We start from the raw sequence: 20,289 nt of genomic DNA on the forward strand, positions 1-20,289 counted from the left end.
ACAGGTGCCGTATAAGGCTCGTTCTTCAATTGTAAGAAATCAATCTTTTAGTGTGGTTCCCTGCCTGTATAGAGGAACTCCCCACCTGTAGACATATGGCAGGTGCCTGCTTAAAACCTTTTTGTTTAGGCAAGCTGATCTAGACAAGCAGAAGGTACTTATGTTTTAATCTGTTTTTAGTTGATTATTGATTATAATCAGTGTTTGAATGTTTTAATACCTGTTTTTAACTGTCTTTTTGTTGATATTTTAAATGTTTTGTTTTGTAAAATGCTTTGAGGCTTTATTACAATCAAGCAGCTTAAATCACCATCCTAATGCTTATTAGCAGTATAGAAAGTGACTGTTTTTCTTTGGCATCCAGTTGATGCTCGATGAGCTGGAGGAAATTAATGGGGCTCCCCGGGAACTTAACAGGCTGTACAGAGAACAGCCGAGCTGCTTGCAGCCTATGGGTTACTGTGTCTTTTATCTTATTGTGGTTGTGGTTGTTTAGTCGTTTAGTCGTGTCCAACTCTTTATGACCCCATGGAGCAGAGCACGCCAGCCACTCCTGTCTTCCACTGCCTCCCACAGTTTGGTCAAACTCATGTTGGTAGCTTCGAGAACACTGTCCAACCATCTCGTCTTCTGTCGTCCCCTTCTCCTTGTGCCTTCAATCTTTCCCAACATCAGGGTCTTTTCCAGGGAGTCTTCTCTTCTCATGAGGTGGCCAAAGTATTAGAGCCTAAGCTTCAGGATCTGTCCTTCCAGTGAGCACTCAGGGCTGATTTCCTTCAGAATGGATAGGTTTGATCTTCTTGCAGTCCATGGGACTCTCAAGAGTCTCCTCCAGCACCATAATTCAAAAGCATCAATTCTTTGGCGATCAGCCTTCTTTATGGTCCAGCTCTCACTTCCATACATCACTACTGGGAAAACCATAGCTTTAACTATATGGACCTTTGTCGGCAAGGTGATGTCTCTGCTTTTTAAGATGCTGTCTAGGTTTGTCATCTCTTTTCTCCCAAGAAGCAGGCGTCTTTTAATTTCATGACTGCTGTCACCATCTCTAGTGATCATGGAGCCCAAGAAAGTAAAATCTCTCACTGCCTCCATTTCTTCCCCTTCTATTTGCCAGGAGGTGATGGGACCAGTGACCATGATCTTGGTTTCTTTGATGCTGAGTTTCAGACCATATTTTGCGCTTTCTTCTTTCACCCTGATTAAGAGGTTCTTTAATTCCTACTCACTTTCTGTCATCAAAGTTGTGTCATCTGCATATCTGAGCTTGTTGATATTTCTTCTGGAAATCTTAATTCTGGCTTGGGATTCATCCAGTCCAGCCTTTCACATGATGAATTCTGCATATAAGTTAAATAAGCAGGGAGACAATATACAGCCTTGTCACACTCCTTTCCCAATTTTGAACCAATCAGTTGTTCCATATCCAGTTCTAACTGTAGCTTCTTGTCCCACATAGAGATTTCTCAGGAGACAGATGAGGTGATCAGGCACTCCCATTTCTCCTATCTTACTAGGAACATCTAAAACTGCTAGTCATGACACCCATTTGCCTTTTGCACATGGTGAAATGAGTAGACTTCCATTTGCAGTAAAATATAGGGATACTGAGCAAGAACACTTGTCATTGTTTTCATTGTTCGTTGCTTGTTACCTGGATGTCTGCAAGCGACTTACAGCATTTACTTGGGGAAAGGCTGTATCTGAATAGAGATGAATGACTTCTTCCACCACCACCAGATCATGTCAGGTTAGCTCAAAAATAGGTGAAAAATCAGTAAATAGCTTATCTCTGATCTAATCTGATTTCAGAAATAAGCCGGCCTCCCTCCCTGAAACTCTCCTCTCTCTCATGGATTCTTTCTCCCTACCATCCTCTGATCCCACAAATTCATTCTCTCCCTCTCTTCAACCCCACTTATCAGTCATGGTGATTGGTGATAAGAAATTGCATATAATTTAATTTATCATTGAACAGTGAAAAAATAGTGTAGGCTATTAAGGGCAATACAACAATACTGCAATACCCATTTCACAAGTACATGTTATAACGAATTTTGTACAATGCTCTCTGAAATGATGGGGGGGGGATATTATTTCTTCCAAATAGCTTGCCTGTTCAGATGTTCTCTTCCTCCTTTCTCCACGAACATTTGCATCATGTTTATTTACACTTTGTAGATATACAAAATAGAAAAATTGATAGAATAGAAACAATGAAACTATTCTTACAAGGGGACCTATCTGCTGAGCTGGTGGGGAAGGTTTTTGTTTTTTTTAGAGGTTTGGGGGGATGGAAATATAATTATGTGATACACCACAGAATTTGTATGCAGAACCCTGGTAGGATTGGCATCTCCAGATAGGGCTGGAAAAGACTCTTGTCAAAAACCCCAGAGAGGTTATGCCAGTTATTGTAGACCGTACAAAGTCAATGGCCTGACTTTGTAAAAAACAGCAACTTATATACTGTATAAGTCAACTGAAGGTATTGGTCTCAATATCATTTGAAATGGCTATCTCATGGGTGTTTGTGTTTTATTGTGGTTGTACTGTATTCTTCAATGTGTTCTTGGCACAATAATAGTGGTGAATTTATTCCACTTTAGTTTCTTTTGAGATGCTTTCACACTGCTATCATATTATTGCTGTCCGAAATGGCTATTGCACAAAAAAGTGGGGCAGAAATAACGAAAAACATTTGTGGTACATAAAGTTAAAGGATTCCAGTAGGACGTTGGTACTGAAATCAGGCTTGGGTGTAACTGCCCCAATAGCATCATGAGCATGACTTATCATGATGCGTGATAAAAAGGACATCTAGAGGGACCCTGGGTTGTTGTTTTTCTCATGGAAGGTGGATAGGAAGAGATATCTAGAATTTGACACACTTGCAACCCTTTCTCGTGGCTGGTGCACCATAGCCTTGGTCTCCTTTTCTGCTCACTTTCCTCAGATGCAATGGTACACATCAGGAAGAGGGAAGTGTGTATTTCTCCTCATATATTCCCATATTCCCATTTCTCTCTTCCCCACTGCCCCAGCCCCACTCACTAACCTCTACCCTTCTTTCAAAGGAAGTATAATCAGGCTTCTTTGTCAACATGAACCATGAGAATCTCTTTTAATTGGTAGTGCTTTTGGATAACCGAGAGCCTAATGAGACATGGTACTAGATGTATCATTAGCAATTATGTGTCTGCTTATGTGTTTAAGTTAATAGGTACATGTGGGCCTAGCTTTCATTGGGACCATAGTGTGTGGTGGGGTGAATTTGGCCAAAAGTCCTATCTAAGCTGCTCTTAGGAAGGAAAGTTCCCTTTGTCAAGGGAAAATTTTCATTGGTTTTACAGCAGGAAGAAAAGGTTAACCCTTATCTCCCCCTGCACAGGTGATGTGATGAAAATAATATACACACCTGCAGTTTAAGGTATTTTTTTCCCCTTAAGGGTGTGTGCTAATGATGTGTATAGCCATTAGTCATCTAATTTGGTCCTAATATCTGCTAAGAACCAAGTTCAGATGTTATTTCTGAAAACCTAATTATGGATGTATGCACATGGGTCATATTCATGAATGGAGAGAAAGCATGTGCAAAGCTTGAGCTGCTTTGAAGGTTTTAACTGCAGCTAAATCACTAAAAAGAATTGGCAAGCTATTTTCCATTCAAAACAAGTCTGCTTGCTCAGATGGGTGCATTGCAATGATCAGTGCTGATGTGCTCCATGTCATGCCTTTCAGCTAAATCTACTATTTTCTGTGCACATTGTATCAACCCCTGAGAACTATAGTTTGGTTAAATCTGGCATGATTCAACTCCACAGCACCATCCATGGCAGAGAGATCCTCCTGTAAGCAAGCACATTTGAAAGTAAAACGCGTTTTGAATTTGGATGGGGCACAACAAACAAGCATAAAATATTTCCATTAAACAATCAGGATAATTGGTTGAATTGGTAGAGAAGATGTGCATCAAAGAGTTAATCTGACCATGTGTTTCACAGCAGCCTGTGAGATTCATCAGATGTCAATGGCTAACTGAAGAGGGGGAAAACTTCTGCAGATGCACTTACCAAGTAGCCATGTAATTTTACAGCAATGAATGAGAGAGGTTAGCCCTAAAAATAACCTATACAAATTCACCCACAAAGCACAGCTGGGTTGGGGTACCTGGTCTGTTGAATGCTAACTGAGCATGCACAACATAGTTTAACATTCTGAGTTAACTTTTCAGTGATATGATATACAATTTGTAACACAGTCAAGCATTACAGGCTGGACAAGTCAGTTTATGAAACCAGGTATTGAGCATTTCAGTGCCATCTCTATTGGAGAACCAAATGTAATGTGACTTTAACTTTGCATTTTCCAGCCTTCTGTAGTATGAATATTTAATTATTATTAAGAAAGTAATGTTCACTTAAAGATTATGGGGAATTACTCTCTTAGATAACAGTATTACTTAAGTAATAGTATCCTGTGATTCTTCATGTCAGGGATGTAGAATCTCTGACCTTTCATAAGATAAATTCCAATTCCGTAAGCCCCACCCAGCAAAGTTAATGGTCAAAGATGATGGTAGCTATAACCCAACAATGCATCCCTGCTTTGCCTTCTTTCAGGAATTAGGAGTTGAGTGCCAGGCAGGCAGAATATGCTTTAAATGGGTACACCTACACCTAAGCCCCATAAGTGCTCCAGGGACTTCTTGATTGGCTGTACTAGTGAAAGTAAAATAGATGATCTCCGCCGGCTAGGCTTCTTTTCATGCTCCATAAATTTAGAGGAGGAACCTCCTCATCCCTCCCAAGGTCTTTCCTACCTGCATTTCCCATGGATCAGGGCAGGGAATTTTCAACCTTTGTGACAACTGCGATTAAGCAGTATAGCTAAATATAAATAAATAAATAATGAGATGCTCAGTATAGTAATTTTCCTGAGCACTGGAACTCTAAAGACACCTGCACATCTCAGTCTCATCATGGCCATGGCTTTTCCCGCAGTTCTGCAAATTGTATTCCAGTGGAAAATAGAGAGCACACTTTGTTATCAGAAGCTGCATTTTATGAGTGAATCTAATGGGTCATAAGATTATAGGAATATAATAGGAGAAATAATTCTTCTGTATGTTACCTAGAAAAGAAACATATGTTAAATGTTATTTACCTATCATTTAAAATCAGGTCAATTTTGCCGTAGTAGCTTTTCAGTAATCAGTTTTGGGGTTTATTGTAAAGATTGGCTGAATGGCTAATGCATTTTGAAGTTTGAATTTGTACTTTTCTTCCAAAAGCCCATGACCTATTTATTCCCAAAGCTTTGACCTATAGTAGTGTGTCAACAGCACACAAAATATGAGTGATATACTATGTGCTGTAGGAAGAATGGGATGGAACTCATAGGGCCAAGAGCAGGGGAAAATTCTTCAGAGAAGTATCAGAATATAAATATGGTTTTGGAAGAAGAAACAATTGGCAGGACAGGAAAAATGTATTCAAGGCTGGTCCGAATTCTGGCATTGCTTGAGTAGAGTTTCAGCTTACTTAGATAGTGTGGTTTCTAACATGTGGTAGAAGTGGTTTTAAGCACATTCACTGCATTCTGAGGCATTTGTTTCGGAAAAGAGGGTATATGTCAAAGCTCTCCTTTTCCACACTTAAAATATCTATTTGTTTTTAAGCTTGGAGCTCCTTCGGTAGTGTATTTTATTGCCAGATTTTGGGGATCCTCCAAAACTCTTACACCTGTCCTGCAATAGGTTACAATGCAGAATTGCTTATCTGCACTTTGGCAATGTTTTAATATAATGTGTCGGTATGGAGCAATCTGAGAAGGTGAAGCTCTTACAGCACAGCTGCTGTATATGCCCTGCTGTGTATTATTTTCTTCCTGTTGGCCTTGGTGGACTTTTGCGCGTCAGGCCTTATGAAAAAATTAGGACGAACTGACTGTATGAAAACCCTGTTTCATCTTTGCAGACTCTAGTGTGCAAACTTCTAGTGTCATTCCCAGTCGTCATGCAGTGTTTCCCAAACATGGGTCTCCAGCTGTTTTTGGACTACAACTCCCTAGCTATCAGGACCAGGGATCAAAGATGATGTGAATTGAAGTCCAAAAACAGCTGGAGACCCAAGTTTGGGAAACACTGAGAATGCATGATTTGAAGTCTCAAATCTTTCCCACTCCACTGTGTCAGAAATATCCAGTTAACAGGTGAAGTGAAGGGTTAATGTATCACAGGTGCTTCAGGTCTAAAGGGCTGGGGTCATATAATGTGTGGCATAAAGTTGAAGGTTTAAATTATTATATTCATTGGCCTGGTTTTCTCAGTTCTCACTAGCATTGCGTAACACACTCAGTCAATAGAAACACAAACTTTTACCCACAAGGGAAGCTTTAAATTAGGAAAACCTCTTTGGATATTGGTTGAGGAGAGGTGCTAGTGTGGTATAGTGATAATTAAAAGTGTTTTCAAGATGGCTTTGGGATTTTTGTAATATTTGTAACCAAAAGTAAATAAAATAGTCTGCCAGTTATAATATCTGGCTAGGTATGAACTTTGTTATGGTTGCTTTTTGAACTGCTTGCCCTTCCAACCTGGTACAGTTTGGGCTAACAGTACCAACTTGCCCTGTAGGGGTGTGGGACCCTTTATTATGGTCTGTCCCCAGAGACTTGTGGACTGCAATGGATTCCTGTGAAATTTTCTAGTGAATAGAACTGGCAATCCTGCAGAAGACCTTGTTTTGTTATGGAATGACAAGATGCAGAAGGTTGTAGATATGATAGATCTTGAACATCCTCTCCAATACTGTGGAGCATATTCAGCTCCCAGGTATACTGGGGAGAAGCATGTGATAAAACAGACCAGGCGATGGCTAGAGTGCAGGTGGTGGAAGTCCCACTGCAAAGATGACCAAACACATGTGAGAGCACATTATCGTGAAACAACGAAGTAAAAACAACGAAGAAGACCTACATCTTTCTAGAGAACCCCATTGGGTCCCCTAGAAGTTAGCAAGTGGAACTAAGTGAATATGTGGTTCATGGGCTATTGGCACTCATATTGGTGGATGGAGCCCAGGGTACCTCAGAGATCCTCTGTGACCTGCTGGAGGACAATGCCATTCGTCTCCATAGCTTGCGAGATGCCAATACTCCATCAAGCCATGTTTAGTGGGATCAGTTTGCAGCCTGATTAAAGCTAGCTAGGGAGACATGGCTGGGTGGGTTCAGTGTGTGATAAATGCATCTCTGCATGATAGAATGGTGTTAGCCACAGTGGAGGTGATTGTGTGGCCACTCCTGAAAAAACCCACCCGGGATCCAATGGTATTTTACAACTACTACCCAGTTTTTAATACCCTCTTTGGGCAAGGAACTTGAGAGGGCCAACCCATTTCAATCTGCCTTCAGACCCAGGTTCAGAATGGGGAATTCCTTGGAGAAGTGTGATGTTGTTGCTGTTCCTCCTGGACTGTCAGGGGTAATAGGTATTAATAAACAGAGTCTGAATCCTGGGAAGATGGAGCTTTGGTGGGTGAGTACTCCCAGGTCAGAGGAGTTGAGAAGTTACCTGTCCTAGATGAGGTCATGCTCTCTCTGAAGAAGCAGGTGCCTATATAGTTTGTGGATGTTCCTAGATCCAGCTCTGTCACTGGGGTGCAGGTGTCCTCAATGGCTAGGAATGCATTTTACCAACTTAAATTGGTAGGACAGCTATGGACATTCTTGGATCAAGACTGGCTCAACCACAGTTGTGCATGCATTGGGAACCTTACAGTTTGATTACTGCAATGCGCTCTATTGGTACAACCCTTGGGTTTGGTCTGGAGGCTGCTTTCAGGATTTGCACTGGCAGTCAGTCTACTACATGGCCAACTTCAAGGTGTTGATTGCTAACATAAGGCTCAATGCAGCTCAGGACCAGGTTACTTGAGAAACCTCCTTATCACTTATAAACCCTGTATGTCGCTGCAGTCTGTGGGAGAGAACCTCCTGCAAGTTCCAAAGATCTGAGAAGCCTGTTGCACAGTAACTGAAAGTGTCACTGCCCCTGTTCTGTGGAATAGCATTCCTTACAAAATATGACAGGCACTACCCAATATCTGCACTTTCCAATACAATTGAAGACGTGTTTGTTCCCATAGGCTTTCTCAGCTGGATAAATGGGTCTTTACTACATGTGTCTGCTTCATTGTGTTTTAGTCTCGTTTTAAATGCATTTGCTGTTTTTGTGTTTTTAATTATCTCAAGTGTAAATGGTCTTATAATGTCTAAAAGATTATTAATGTTTAGTCGTTTAGTCGTGTCCGACTCTTCGTGACCCCATGGACCATAGCACGCCATGATGATGCTAATTTATCAAGTGCCTGTAAATTTATGATTCCATAAATAAATTCATGTTTTACTTTAGTGTAAGGGCTTTAGTTTCTCTTGAGCCATACTAACCCACACTCAGCTTATGCTTCCCAGATTTGCTCCAGATTTGCTTCCCAATTGGGGGGAATCCCTGCAACAGCTAACTAAACCCAATCTTCCACTCCTGTTGCAAGACCAACTATGCATCCTCCACTATCCTAGTTAAGAAACATAAGGTAGACTACAGTTGCAAGGGGCACTGTGGTAGATCACATGTTTTGCATGTAAAATGATACAGATTTAATACCTGCGATCTCCAGGTAGGACTGGGGAAAACTCCTGTCTGAAACTAGGAGAGCTCCTATTAATGCATACAATAGTCTTGCTCAGTGCAAGGCAGCTTCCTTTGAAATGTACAAAACTTGGATACCTGCAAATGTATAGTTTAGCAGAATGTAAAGTAACTAAGTGTCTGTGTGTTTGTCTCATGAAATGTCCTGAAAGTTATGAAGATTAGGTATAAAAAGTTAGAATAAAGTACAGGCGACGACCATTTTGAACTACCTACACGCAGGTCCTTTTAGAATCAGAAGAGGGCAGAATGGGCGGGGCGGGCAGAATGGGCGTGAATTGGGATTGTGCATGCTCCACCTACACACGTGGGGACCAGGAACAGAACCCCTGTGCAAAATGGTTGCCGTCTGTACACTAAATTATATAATTGGTTTAGTAACAGCAGAATTCTGTTCCTGTCTACCCAAGTTGGACTCGCTCCCAGGTAAATGCTGCAGGACTGCAGCCTAATATTGTACTGACCTGACAGTAACTTTTTGGCACTTGTGTAGATCACCTCAAAGACTTTCTAGAAAGGCAATAAGCAGTTCTGTGATGATGGTTTTTACTCATTTCGGACAGTTGTACATATTTTTGTGTATAATATGTTTATAGAAAATAAATGTATAAAAGAAGCTTGTTTGTGTTTCTTAGAATTTAATGCTGAATTAGTATATATGAACATAAACAATTAGTGTATGAGTGTGTTGCACGTATGCATGAGTGTTTGTGCACAAGTATGAAATTCTGTGCATGTCTACTCAGAAGTAAGCCCCACTGAGTTCAGTTTTACTGACTGTCAAGGGAATTTGTCTGGATTGCAGTCACAGTGAGCATAAAACATTATTTATATTTTAGTTAAAACAGAGCCAATGAGCAGCAGTGAGATTGCTACTACAACAGCGGACGGGTCTTTAGACAGTTTTTCAGGATCAGGTAAGGAAGCATTTGCCATGTGTAAATATGATACCCATATATGTTTCAGATATTTAATTAGGAAACTGTTTCTGAGTAAAGACAACCATACATTCTGTGGATTTTTCATGTGTGTATTCTCCTTATTGGCAGCTGTTGCCACCTATTAGCTGCCAAGTCTATTTTGAAATTAATAGTGAAATTCTATACATGTCTACTCAGAAGTAAGTTCTGCTCCAGTTCCAGGTGAATCTAGCAGCCTCAGTTTGGTCTAGCAATATTTTCTTCTGTACGTTCTGCTGTTCTTAGCTGAAATACAGAGCTGTTACTGGAGACATTTACTGGGCACCCTTTAGTCTCAGTGTAGTCCAAGCCCACATTTTATTTGGCATATGTAAAGCAGATAGCTTTGCCTCAAAAAAATCTAAGTTTGTGTGAAGACAAAAGTTTTTCTGCTGAGGTGAGAACCTATTTTTTTAATGCAAAGCCGGCCCCGTTATGGCCAGGAGGGAACAGCCAATCTGCACTGTTCATAGCCAGCTTCTGCTGCAAATGTAAAGATCCTTCCACCGGCCCCCAATCTTGACAAAGAAAAAGAAATGTACATTTGAACAGTGAAGGTGCTTCAGCAGTTTTACTGCTGAAAAAAATGGGTTGTATTCCGTGTTAGTCCTACTCAGAGTAGATCTATTAAATTAATGGACATTAGTAAATTAGGCCCTTAATTTTAGTGAGTCTATTCTGAGGAGCACTTGGCTGGATGCTGCCCAGTATGCCTGCCTGCAATACTTTTTAAAGGCCAACCAAAATGTCACAAATTATTATGCAAGATTTCAAGTTTGATATGTCAGTTTTACAATCTCAGTATTGATACACAGTCACTTTGCTTAAGATTCTAGCTGAGAGAATCCAACAAGGAATGCTTCCTTTTTGGTTCCATAGCACCTTGAATGTCTTCAGCCATCACTGTGCTTGAAAACATGCTTTGCGATGAAAAGGTTTTGAATCCAATTGGTGGCATATCTAGGTTGAATGAGGAACTCCCTTGTCTGTAAAGCTACGGCTAGTCAGTGCAGATAATACTAAGTTGGATGGACTAGTGGACTGACTGTGTAAAGCAGCTTCCTAAGTCACACACAGTCATTGGAAGGAATGAATAATAAAAAACTGAAGAGGAATTGCTCTCTTACAGGCATTTGTTCCATTCCTCACTACCATAGCTGTTTTCAGTAGTGGCTATAGTTCTTGGGAAGGAAAAATGGAAGTATGATTGTGGGTTTGAAGAATATCTGACTCACTAAAATGTCACCCTTGTGTAAAAATGCTGACATTTTACAGCATTTACATTTAAGAACCATGCATGGAGTAATTCATTTAATTCAAGTACAAAACTGTGAGAAAAGTGGAACATTAATTAAATGGCTAGAAATATGACAGGGTGTGTTAAAAAGGCCTTAAAGTGTGACATATTTTTAAAACGGTCCCTTAAGAGCAATTGCAAAAGCCTAATTTGCAATAAAGATGTTGAGAATTGTTGTGCTAGCCTGGATCTAGTAAAGTATTACTTGGCACTGTTTTAATTTTATTAAACTTCATTAAATTTCTAAAGTTCCTTTAACAGAAATAATATTTAGGTTAGATGTGTGTGTTTACACTTCCATGTGCTTTCTTTTCTCCTCCGTACAGCAATTGGAAGCAGTGGCTTCAGCCCAAGACAAACTCACCAGTTTTCCCCACCACAGATATACCCGTCCAAGTAAGATGTCTGTTACGTTAAAAAAAAGAAAAGAAAAAAAGTGGAGTTAAACCTCATTTATAATTATAATTGAATCCATCTGCTAAATCATAATTGAAATCAGTTTACCCTTGAGAGGGGTTGTACTTTAGAATAACTACAAATGTATCTTTAGACGTAGAAAATTGTTTAATTAATTAATTTGTTTTGCACAGTGGCCAAGGAATTTACATTCTGTCATGCAGCTTAACCAAAACGTTTGCATGTTTCTATCTAATACAAAGACTTTCCTGTTTTCTGTCATTTTTCAACGAACAGCAGGCCATACCCTCATATTCTTCCTACTCCTTCTTCCCAAACGATGGCTGCATATGGGCAGACCCAGTTTACCACAGGGATGCAACAAGCCACAGGTTATTCAACGTACCCACAGCCTGGTCAGCCCTATGGAATCCCATCATATGGTGAGTAATGTTTTTGGGGAGATGGTGACAAACAGTTGTGTATTGGGTTGTGAAGTCGCTTTGCTGATGGGTGCAGTGTTACTTAGTGACAGAATACCGCATGTTAGTAGCTTAAGCATACCCGCAAGTATGTTGCAAAATCACTGAGGCCTGAAAAGAAGTACAGTAGAGCATTGTTCCATGATTTTGGAATCGCGCTCATCAGTATTTAGCAGCATCCTAATTTTCACATCCCCATGTCTCCCACTTCCTTGCTACGGGCTATTTCCAACTACTGTATGACCTTGCAGAAACACAAGAGTTTTTGATCCAGAGGGAAATATCTGCTAATAGAAGAGGGGAGGTTATTTTTTAAAAATTCCCTGTCCCATTGGCAGTCCCCAGTGTCCCACAAAAATTCTGGAGGTTATGTTATGCAAACCCAGTAGAACAGATTTTCAGGACACTCCTGAAAATTTTCCCCTCCTCCTCTGTTGTCAGATGCCTCCAGTGGAGTAACAAAGCAAGGAGGGTCATTTCGATCCTAGTCTGTGGGTATATTAGGTACTGGAATGTCCTATGGTTTGTGTAAAAAGAAAGAAAGATCAGTGCACTTTTCTTTATGGAGCATTAAGAATGTTAAAGAAGCTCCCAGCATGCATGGTGCATATAGATGCCCTTGCTGCATTTTACTTATTAAAGTATTTCTTATGAAATATAGAAAGAATAATTCAACCAAAGTTGAAGTCCCATTAACATCCGATGCCCTTTTAAATGTGTTGTGGGATGCGGGGTGGTATTGGTTTGTTTTTATCTTGTATTTTTGTGTTGTGAACTTCCATGGAATCTACAGATGAAGGGCAGTACACTACTACCACTACTACTAGATTTCCAAGGCAGCTATTAAACATACCCAATAAAAGCGACCCACAATTTTATTTAAAACAACAGTTAATAAACCAAGAAGTACTCAACAATTGAAACAGGAGCCAAAGAACTACATAATAATATATCCAAAAGTACTGCCTCATATAAAAAGGCTTTACACTTTCTCTCCCTAGATGTTGACTGAGAAGGGCACTGGCTCATCTCAGCTGGAAGTACGTTGCCCTAAAAGTTTTGGTGATCCCCACTGTTGAGCTCACCATTGAGGACTTCTGAATTATACTATCTCCCTATATAATGGAAAATAAGTCCACTGGGGTTTATTTTCTAATAAAGTATGACCAGGATTGCCATCTTAACCAACAAATTAAATTGACTGAAACTCGGGAAATAATGGGTTATGTTTTCTTTAACTGGCATTTACAAATCTGTTGCTTTTGTATTTGCTTAAATCTAGCAAATATAATCTTGTGACCTATTTTAAACTTCATTTTGTAAAGCGAATATCAGGATTATACTTTCAAGTTTATTTTTATATGAAAGTAAAAATTAAAACTTTAGCCACTTGTGGTTTATTCCTGTAGTGTTAGAACTGATTTTTTTAAAATACATTTTTTAAAAATAATTGAAATTTATTCTTAAACTGTTAGAATAGGAAAACTGATCACAATGTTTGATTATTTGTTGCAACTTTGTTTTGTTACTACAGTTTACATTCTTGTTTTGGGGTTTATATTCTTTTTTTTTGTAATATTGCCAGTTGGTCTGTTTTTGTGTTTCTTCCCCCCCCCTTTTTCTGAACAGCAAAAATTTAAAAACTCCGTTTGATATATTTATACATACTTGATAAATACATCACAAAGATAGCTGTAATAACAATAATCAGAACTGAATTTTTAATTGAACACTGATTAATTTACTCTGTAGTACCTAAACATTTTATGGTACACTCTGGCAAAGGCTTTTTATTTTTTTGTACAATGAGAGAATGGAGAAATAATGTTTGTAACAGAGCGAGCTTGGTTGGTGGAAATGATTGCCCCGACAGCTGGTTGCTAAGACTTTCTTGGCTCTAATGCTTCAGCAAAACTGTTTAAAAGACTTTAAAATGTAGATTTCCCCCATTACAGGATGGTTTTCAGTTACTGCTTCTTTATCAGACATGCTCTTGGAAGTTTATTTGAATTAGGTTAAATACACATATTAATATACATATATTCATGCATCAGCATAATTCCCATCACTACCATTATGCCATTCATGAGTTTTCCCTCTTAATGCAGAGAGGAGGTTTAAAAGACTTAGGATTGCTTTTTCACAATATAGCTGCCACGTGGGGAATGAAATTTTACTCCCCAGCTGCTTGCAATGTTATCATGACACTTGCTTCTCCTTTTCAATGCACCCTTGAGAGTGGATGATTTGCAGTGGAAAAATAATTGAGGGTTTTTGTAAAGGAGAAGCAGCTTACACACCAATACATGGTCCACATGCAGCTTTGTCATATCTGAAATTGCAAGTGCATGATCCACATGGTGATTTTATTTTGTACGCCAAATCACCAGATTAGCTCCAAACGGATTTGTTGGTCTTCCTTGTCACCTGCATGCGTCTTGCCCTGCTTCAGAAACCCAGGGCTGAGCTTCAGTTGCATTGCCAAATGTCACTGATTCTCTGCAACAGTTAAAGCTTACCTGCACAACTGGGCTGCAGGCCCTTTTCAAGCACAACATAATATAATGGCCTATTATGGTGTGGATGCAAACCAAACAGTGAGGTGCCAATGCATATGGTGGGCTGCAAAATGTTACTTTTGTCTCTATCTGTTTATCAGGCTAAATACATTTAATTTTCTGGATTGCATTTATTTAATGAAATCATTTTCAGGGTTGTAGATGTTTGAATTTTGATGAAATTCAATAAGAAATGAAATAAAATAGACTATATAATGTTACTCCAGTCTGAAGAGACATCTCAAAGGTGTTTTACTAGTGTGGGATCTGTATTGTTTACATGGCAAAAAGGCTGTATCCCTTTTGTAATCATGGATATATGCCTAAAGGCCCAAGCAATAATTTAAAAAGAGATAATTTCCCCACTCTCACCCCTGTTTGAAAATGTCTAGGAAAAATCTTAAAACTATTTAATTGTAAAAGGTGCTTACTGTATGTTTTCACATTGGCCCCTGGTAACTAAATCAACTAAAGCATTGGGACCCAGGTGGTGGAAATCCTATATACAGTTGTCCAGTTACCTTGATGTACAGGATTGCATTGTAAAACTTGTCAACTTTGGTAGCTAAGAAAGTTTTCACTCACATGCTGGACTTTGTAAATATTGATATTCTGACCCTCTTTAATTATAAAGCTCTTGCATGTGAAAAGCTATAGAAGAAAGAAATACTTATATTAATAAAACGAGTTGTCTAATGTCTTTCTGAATGAACAGAAAATAAAAAAAATGTATAATAGTATCAAATGTGCTTTAAACATTTATAATTTCACAATTTTAAGCTAAAACTGTCACTGTTCCTTCATACTGCCCACCATTTCTAAATTGATAATGTCACGATTACTAAATAGGTGAATCTACAGTATGTTCATGTGAGATTTAAATTAAACAAGAATTTAGAAAGGCTGTGTCAGTTCAGATAGTGCAGCTTAACTAGATTATGGGTTGGTGTAATGTTGCATACTTACATGAATACTCGTGTGATTTTATTTAATGCCCTCTGTTAAAATATGAACAACTAGCTTTGCTATCACTAACTGATTTAGGTGCATTGTGGGCAGGCATCAAGACAGAAGGCGGATTATCACAAACACAGTCACCAGGACAGACAGGCTTTCTGAGCTATGGTGCAAGTTTTAGCGCTCCCCAGCCAGGACAGGCTCCATACAGTTACCAGATGCAAGGTCTGTATAAAAAATAATTAGAATTTGTTTGCTTTTCACATGTTGTTTTGGTTTTGTGGTTTTTAAAAAAATAATAATTGAAAATTCAGGTAGCCAAATGAAGATGATAGCAGTGTATATTATGTACAAAACCAGATAGATTTTAAATGCAATTTTGCATTGTTGATGAAAAATTAGCATTTTTAATTCAAACCTAAGTTTTAAAGGTCTCATTAACTTAGGCATTTTAAACAGGCTATTTTATTATGTGATTCCAACATAAAATGACCTTTATTGTAAAATTCCATTTATTGCAGTATAGTTCTCTGTTGTGATAAAAAACAGAGCAGTGTGAAAAAATTGTGTCAAGAATACAAATATAAGCTGACACAATTTCATCCCTTAGGTGTGTTTTCTTTGTCTGTAAATTTAAGATGACATTCCCTACAAGTTAACTTGTCAGAATTATTTAGGTAATGTTGGCAGTATAATTTGGAAGTTCTGTAAGTATTAGATGCTATCAGTTGTGGTTTCTTCCCCAAAGTAATTTAAATGTTTACTTGATATTATACATAATGCCTAATACGTTGTATATTTCTTTGTGTTGGTACTTAAGGAATCCAGTTCTCCTTAGGAATAGAGAAAAGGATTCAAAACTAACCAGAAACATGATCTCTAATTTTAGACTGGGTCAGTGGGAGCTATGCATGTTGAATCCCTTGGAAACCTTAGAACAGATGTTATGAAGCAGAGAAGCCTTAATGTCTTAACTGTATCAGACTTCGTTGATGCAGAATAGCTTTTAGGATGTATTGATCTAGTCCTTAGCCAGTAAGCAAAGGAAACATTTACCTTTAGAACTGACAGCAAACTTAGAATGGCAGAGGTGATGATCTGACATAAGGTCTGGATTAAGACACATTACCACTAAGTTTTCAACAGAAAGAATAAGATTTCTTTCAACTGATTATTATTATGATTATTATTATTATTTAAAAGTTGGAATTATGTCTGAGTCACATCTTCTTTTGTAGAATCTGGCAGCTGCTTCAGCCTCATTTTTAAATATTGTTTAATTTTGTCTTCTTTTTTTGGAGTAGTGGCCTTATCACATAACAATTCAAATATGGTTAGCAGCAACATTGCTGAGAGCAAAAGCAGCAGAGTCAGGGCCATGATTCCTGCATCCTACATTTTTCATATTCTAAATGCACAAACACTTTTGCATCCTGCTGAGTTTTCACAAATCACCAAAGATCGATTTTCACAGAGGTTCATAGCTGCCAAGTTCTCCCTTTTTTTAAGGGAAATTCCCTTATGCTGAATAGGCTTCCTCACGAGAAAAGGGAAAACTTGGCAGCTATGCAGAGGTTCAAAGGGTTCAAAGATGTGCCTTATCTTCTCCTAATTGGTATAAGTTGAGGACTATAGGGAAGTTGCATATTTTGGTAGCCGTAGTAAAATAGTTTGAAAATGGCATTTGCTTCTTTCTTTTCCATGAATACTGATTTGTACAATCTGAAATGGCACAGTGGGTCTTACATCTGCATAGGATTGATAATTCTAATCTGAGGTTGCGATGGTGAAAACTGAAATTTTTTATTGTGGATAAGTTAATGCAAAACACATTTGCTCTGGCTTTGCCCATCCTTGGTTTTAGCTATGCCTGCTGCTGGCATGCAGGCTTCAAAATGTTACCCCTGAAGGAATGTGGAGTTCAACAGAATAGAGATTGCTCCCCGATATAAAGCATAATTAACATGGCCTTAAGTATGGAAAGCTAGCTCATGACCCTGTAATGTATATTCTGTTTTTAATTTGTTTTTTAAAGTTACAGTTTTGTTGTCCTAAAAAAATAAATGGGTGTCAAACCCTCAGTAAGTTAGGAACTTCCCCTGCATGTGGCTCCAATGGGTTGAGCAGAAAAGACCAATAGTGAGTCCAAAGGTTATGAAGGTGGTTCCTGCATGTGTCTAGAGGGAAGTGAGGGGGAGATGGGGCTTACCAACCTGGGAACGTAGCCCATCTAGGAGAAGGGAAACTCTGTACCAAAACCTCCACTGCCTTGTGGGATACCTTCGGAAGAAGAAAAGGCCAAGGAGTAAACTCTAAACAAATCTGGAGCGGAGTCCCTGAGACGGTTGGATGGCACCTTGTACACCTCCTTCTGGCAGCTCCTGCAGCCATGCTCATGTCAAATGTATTGCTCTGCTTTCCTTTGGACCACATGAACAAGGCCGAGAGAGAGGTTTTGTCAGGATGTCCATACACACTGCTCAGGCTTGCATCTTGGGGAGGTCATTTTGGTGCTTATAACACAGCACTTTGACTTCACCCCCAGAGGTGCCCTCCATTTTATCTCAAGACAGACGGATGCCAACAAAAACACTGAGAGAACTTCCCATTTATTCTTACTCTCTGCTTCCTGTTTTTAACCAGTTGCTATTTTTAACAAACAAAAAGACTTCTGTTCTTATCCCATGACTGCTAATCTTTTGTCAAAAGTGTTTTGAAAGTCTTACATACACAGAGTTGTGGTCCTAGCATTACTCATGAGCCAATTGTTTCAGCATGATTACTTATTTATAAAATGTACTTTTAATTTGTAAAGGTGCAAAAATGATTTTTGTATAATTTTATAGTTCATTGGGCTAGATGGTGGCATTCAGTCTTTTTTGTTGATCTGTATATCATCTGATACAATAGCACTGTGCTTTTGTGGCATGACATACCTTATTAAAATGTGGCAAACTTTAAAGAATGTTTTAAGTACTCCTAAGCTGATGCCCTTGGGTGGTCTACGTAGCAGTTTTCAGAAACCTGTTTCACATTTGTTATGGTCTGTGAGACCCTGCTTGCTCTCCATAGGAGTCAGTAATGGCATAAGATGAAAGAGATGTTTGTTGTAATATGCTGGCCTAGGTGCAATAACAGTTTTCATTGGCTCTTGTGAACTTTCTGCCAATATGCAAGAAAGGCAAGTTTACAATCCTAAGCAAGTTTACTCAGTCATAAGTCCCAATAAGTTCAGTTAGGCTTACTCCCAAGTAAGTAGACACAGGATTGCCGCTTAAGTGTTATTTTAGATGTTAGATATTTCTATTACATTTATGTGAAATTTATACATTAATTGATTCTATATAGGAGTACTTCGATGTACATATCCACTTAATCACAAAAAATAAAATGTCTATTCTTAAGAAATGTTGCATAAAGTGGTTACTTGGTCAGCATGATCCCATTCATGTTTACTTAGGAGTAGGGATATAGATATCTATTAGACCTCTGCACAATTCCAGAAGAAACAGTAGCCAACAAGAATCTTTGCTGAGCAACATTTGACAATTATTTTAATCACTCTCCCTAAATAGTGTCCTAAATGCTTAGGCACTGATATTTATATTTATTTTCTGCATTAATATAAAGGTGAATGCTTTTACTAAAAGCAAGTAATGTGTATTTGAAAAACTGGGAGTTGAAAACCCTTCTTCCTGCTACTGAAGTATCTCTTTGTTCTACTAAAATGTTAATGTGTGTCTGTTTTTTCATATACAACTAGTCCTGATTTCTCCAAAGGCAGTGGGTTGGATCCTGAGAACTGCAAGCAGAAGAAAGCTCACATAAGGGGATTTTCCCCACTGCAGTCTTCTGCACTCCCCGCTCAAAAGCAATCTGTCCTGAGGGTTGCAGGATCATTCAGAACAGGATGAGATTGAACATGAGAGGACTGCTGTGGAAGGGGTAAATTGACACCTTCTGTGAGCCCACTATTCATTAATACTCTCTTTCTGTTAATTTCATTTGCTCATCCTTTTCTGTTCTGGAGGGTCCCCAACCACAAGGACAAGCTTTTTTGGGGCAGGGTGGAGGGGGTCACTGGGAGGAAGTTTGTAAAGTCCCCTTCTGCAAGCTTGTTTCTACTTATGGTTGTCAGGATCCAACCTGATGTCTTGAGGTATCCATAGTAAGTGTCCACATAACTGGATGGCTCATGAACATGAGTATAAATAACTTTTTATTGTTTTCTCTAAGGCATTTAGAGAGAACACTAGTTAATGTAGACTAGTTTATCTAAAGGTTTACCATGTAAGTTGTTTATGTGTTAAATCTCATACTTCATCTAAGGCACCTCCAGCAATATGGAGCCCATTATACGATGTTTACAAAATTAAGGAAGGAACGTTTCTAGTATACTGTGTCGTTTAGATTTCCTTTTTAGACTTTTCAAAGCGAGGATCACTTTTTACAAAATCATTTAATTACAATCCTATGGAAGGTCCAACAGGCAGTGCTATTTTTCTAGAAAAAGAGGTGCCGAAACTCACCATGAACGCCTCCCCTGCAAAAAAAGCCCTACCAAAAGAGATCTCCATCCTAGGAAGTGGTTGGGATCTGTAGGATCTCTCTACCACTCTCCAGCTTGTGTGTGTGTGTGTGTGTGTGTGTCTTGGATACAGTTCCAAGCATAGCCTAACCTCATTCTCTCAGATATATAGCATTCTGAACTGTAACTTTTGGACCATTGTTCCTCTCATTGGTTATCCTTTTGGTACCTTAGTTCTTAGCTATTCTGTAGTCATGATAAATGAAAAAGGCAGATTATGATGAGGGTGCCTTGCTACTTCAGTGCCTCCTGGAAATTGCAGCTTTTTGTATTCCCCATTCCCTCTCCCCTCCTCCATACACTTTCACTCTTAAGTGTCCATATGTTCACATTTGC

At 38.9% G+C, this 20,289-nt stretch overlaps 1 protein-coding gene across 9 annotated transcripts in view; it reads left to right on the top strand.

Annotated features, from left to right (window-relative positions):
• EYA1 (EYA transcriptional coactivator and phosphatase 1) overlaps positions 1–20,289 on the top strand; it is an 84,487-nt gene that overhangs the window by 16,329 nt on the left and 47,869 nt on the right. For 5 of the 9 annotated variants that reach the window (XM_035125088.2, XM_035125097.2, XM_035125086.2 and 2 more), the window contains 4 exons: positions 9,556–9,633; positions 11,299–11,368; positions 11,666–11,811; positions 15,453–15,590. In XM_035125088.2, coding sequence (XP_034980979.1) covers positions 9,556–9,633; positions 11,299–11,368; positions 11,666–11,811; positions 15,453–15,590 — 432 coding nt within the window. The remainder of the gene's footprint in view (positions 1–9,555; positions 9,634–11,298; positions 11,369–11,665; positions 11,812–15,452; positions 15,591–20,289) is intronic. The other 4 variants (XM_035125093.2, XM_035125101.2, XM_035125092.2 and 1 more) reach the window with 1 other exon arrangement.

Source organism: Zootoca vivipara, chromosome 8 (assembly GCF_963506605.1).
Source record: "Zootoca vivipara chromosome 8, rZooViv1.1, whole genome shotgun sequence".
Taxonomy (NCBI): Eukaryota; Metazoa; Chordata; class Lepidosauria; order Squamata; family Lacertidae; genus Zootoca; species Zootoca vivipara.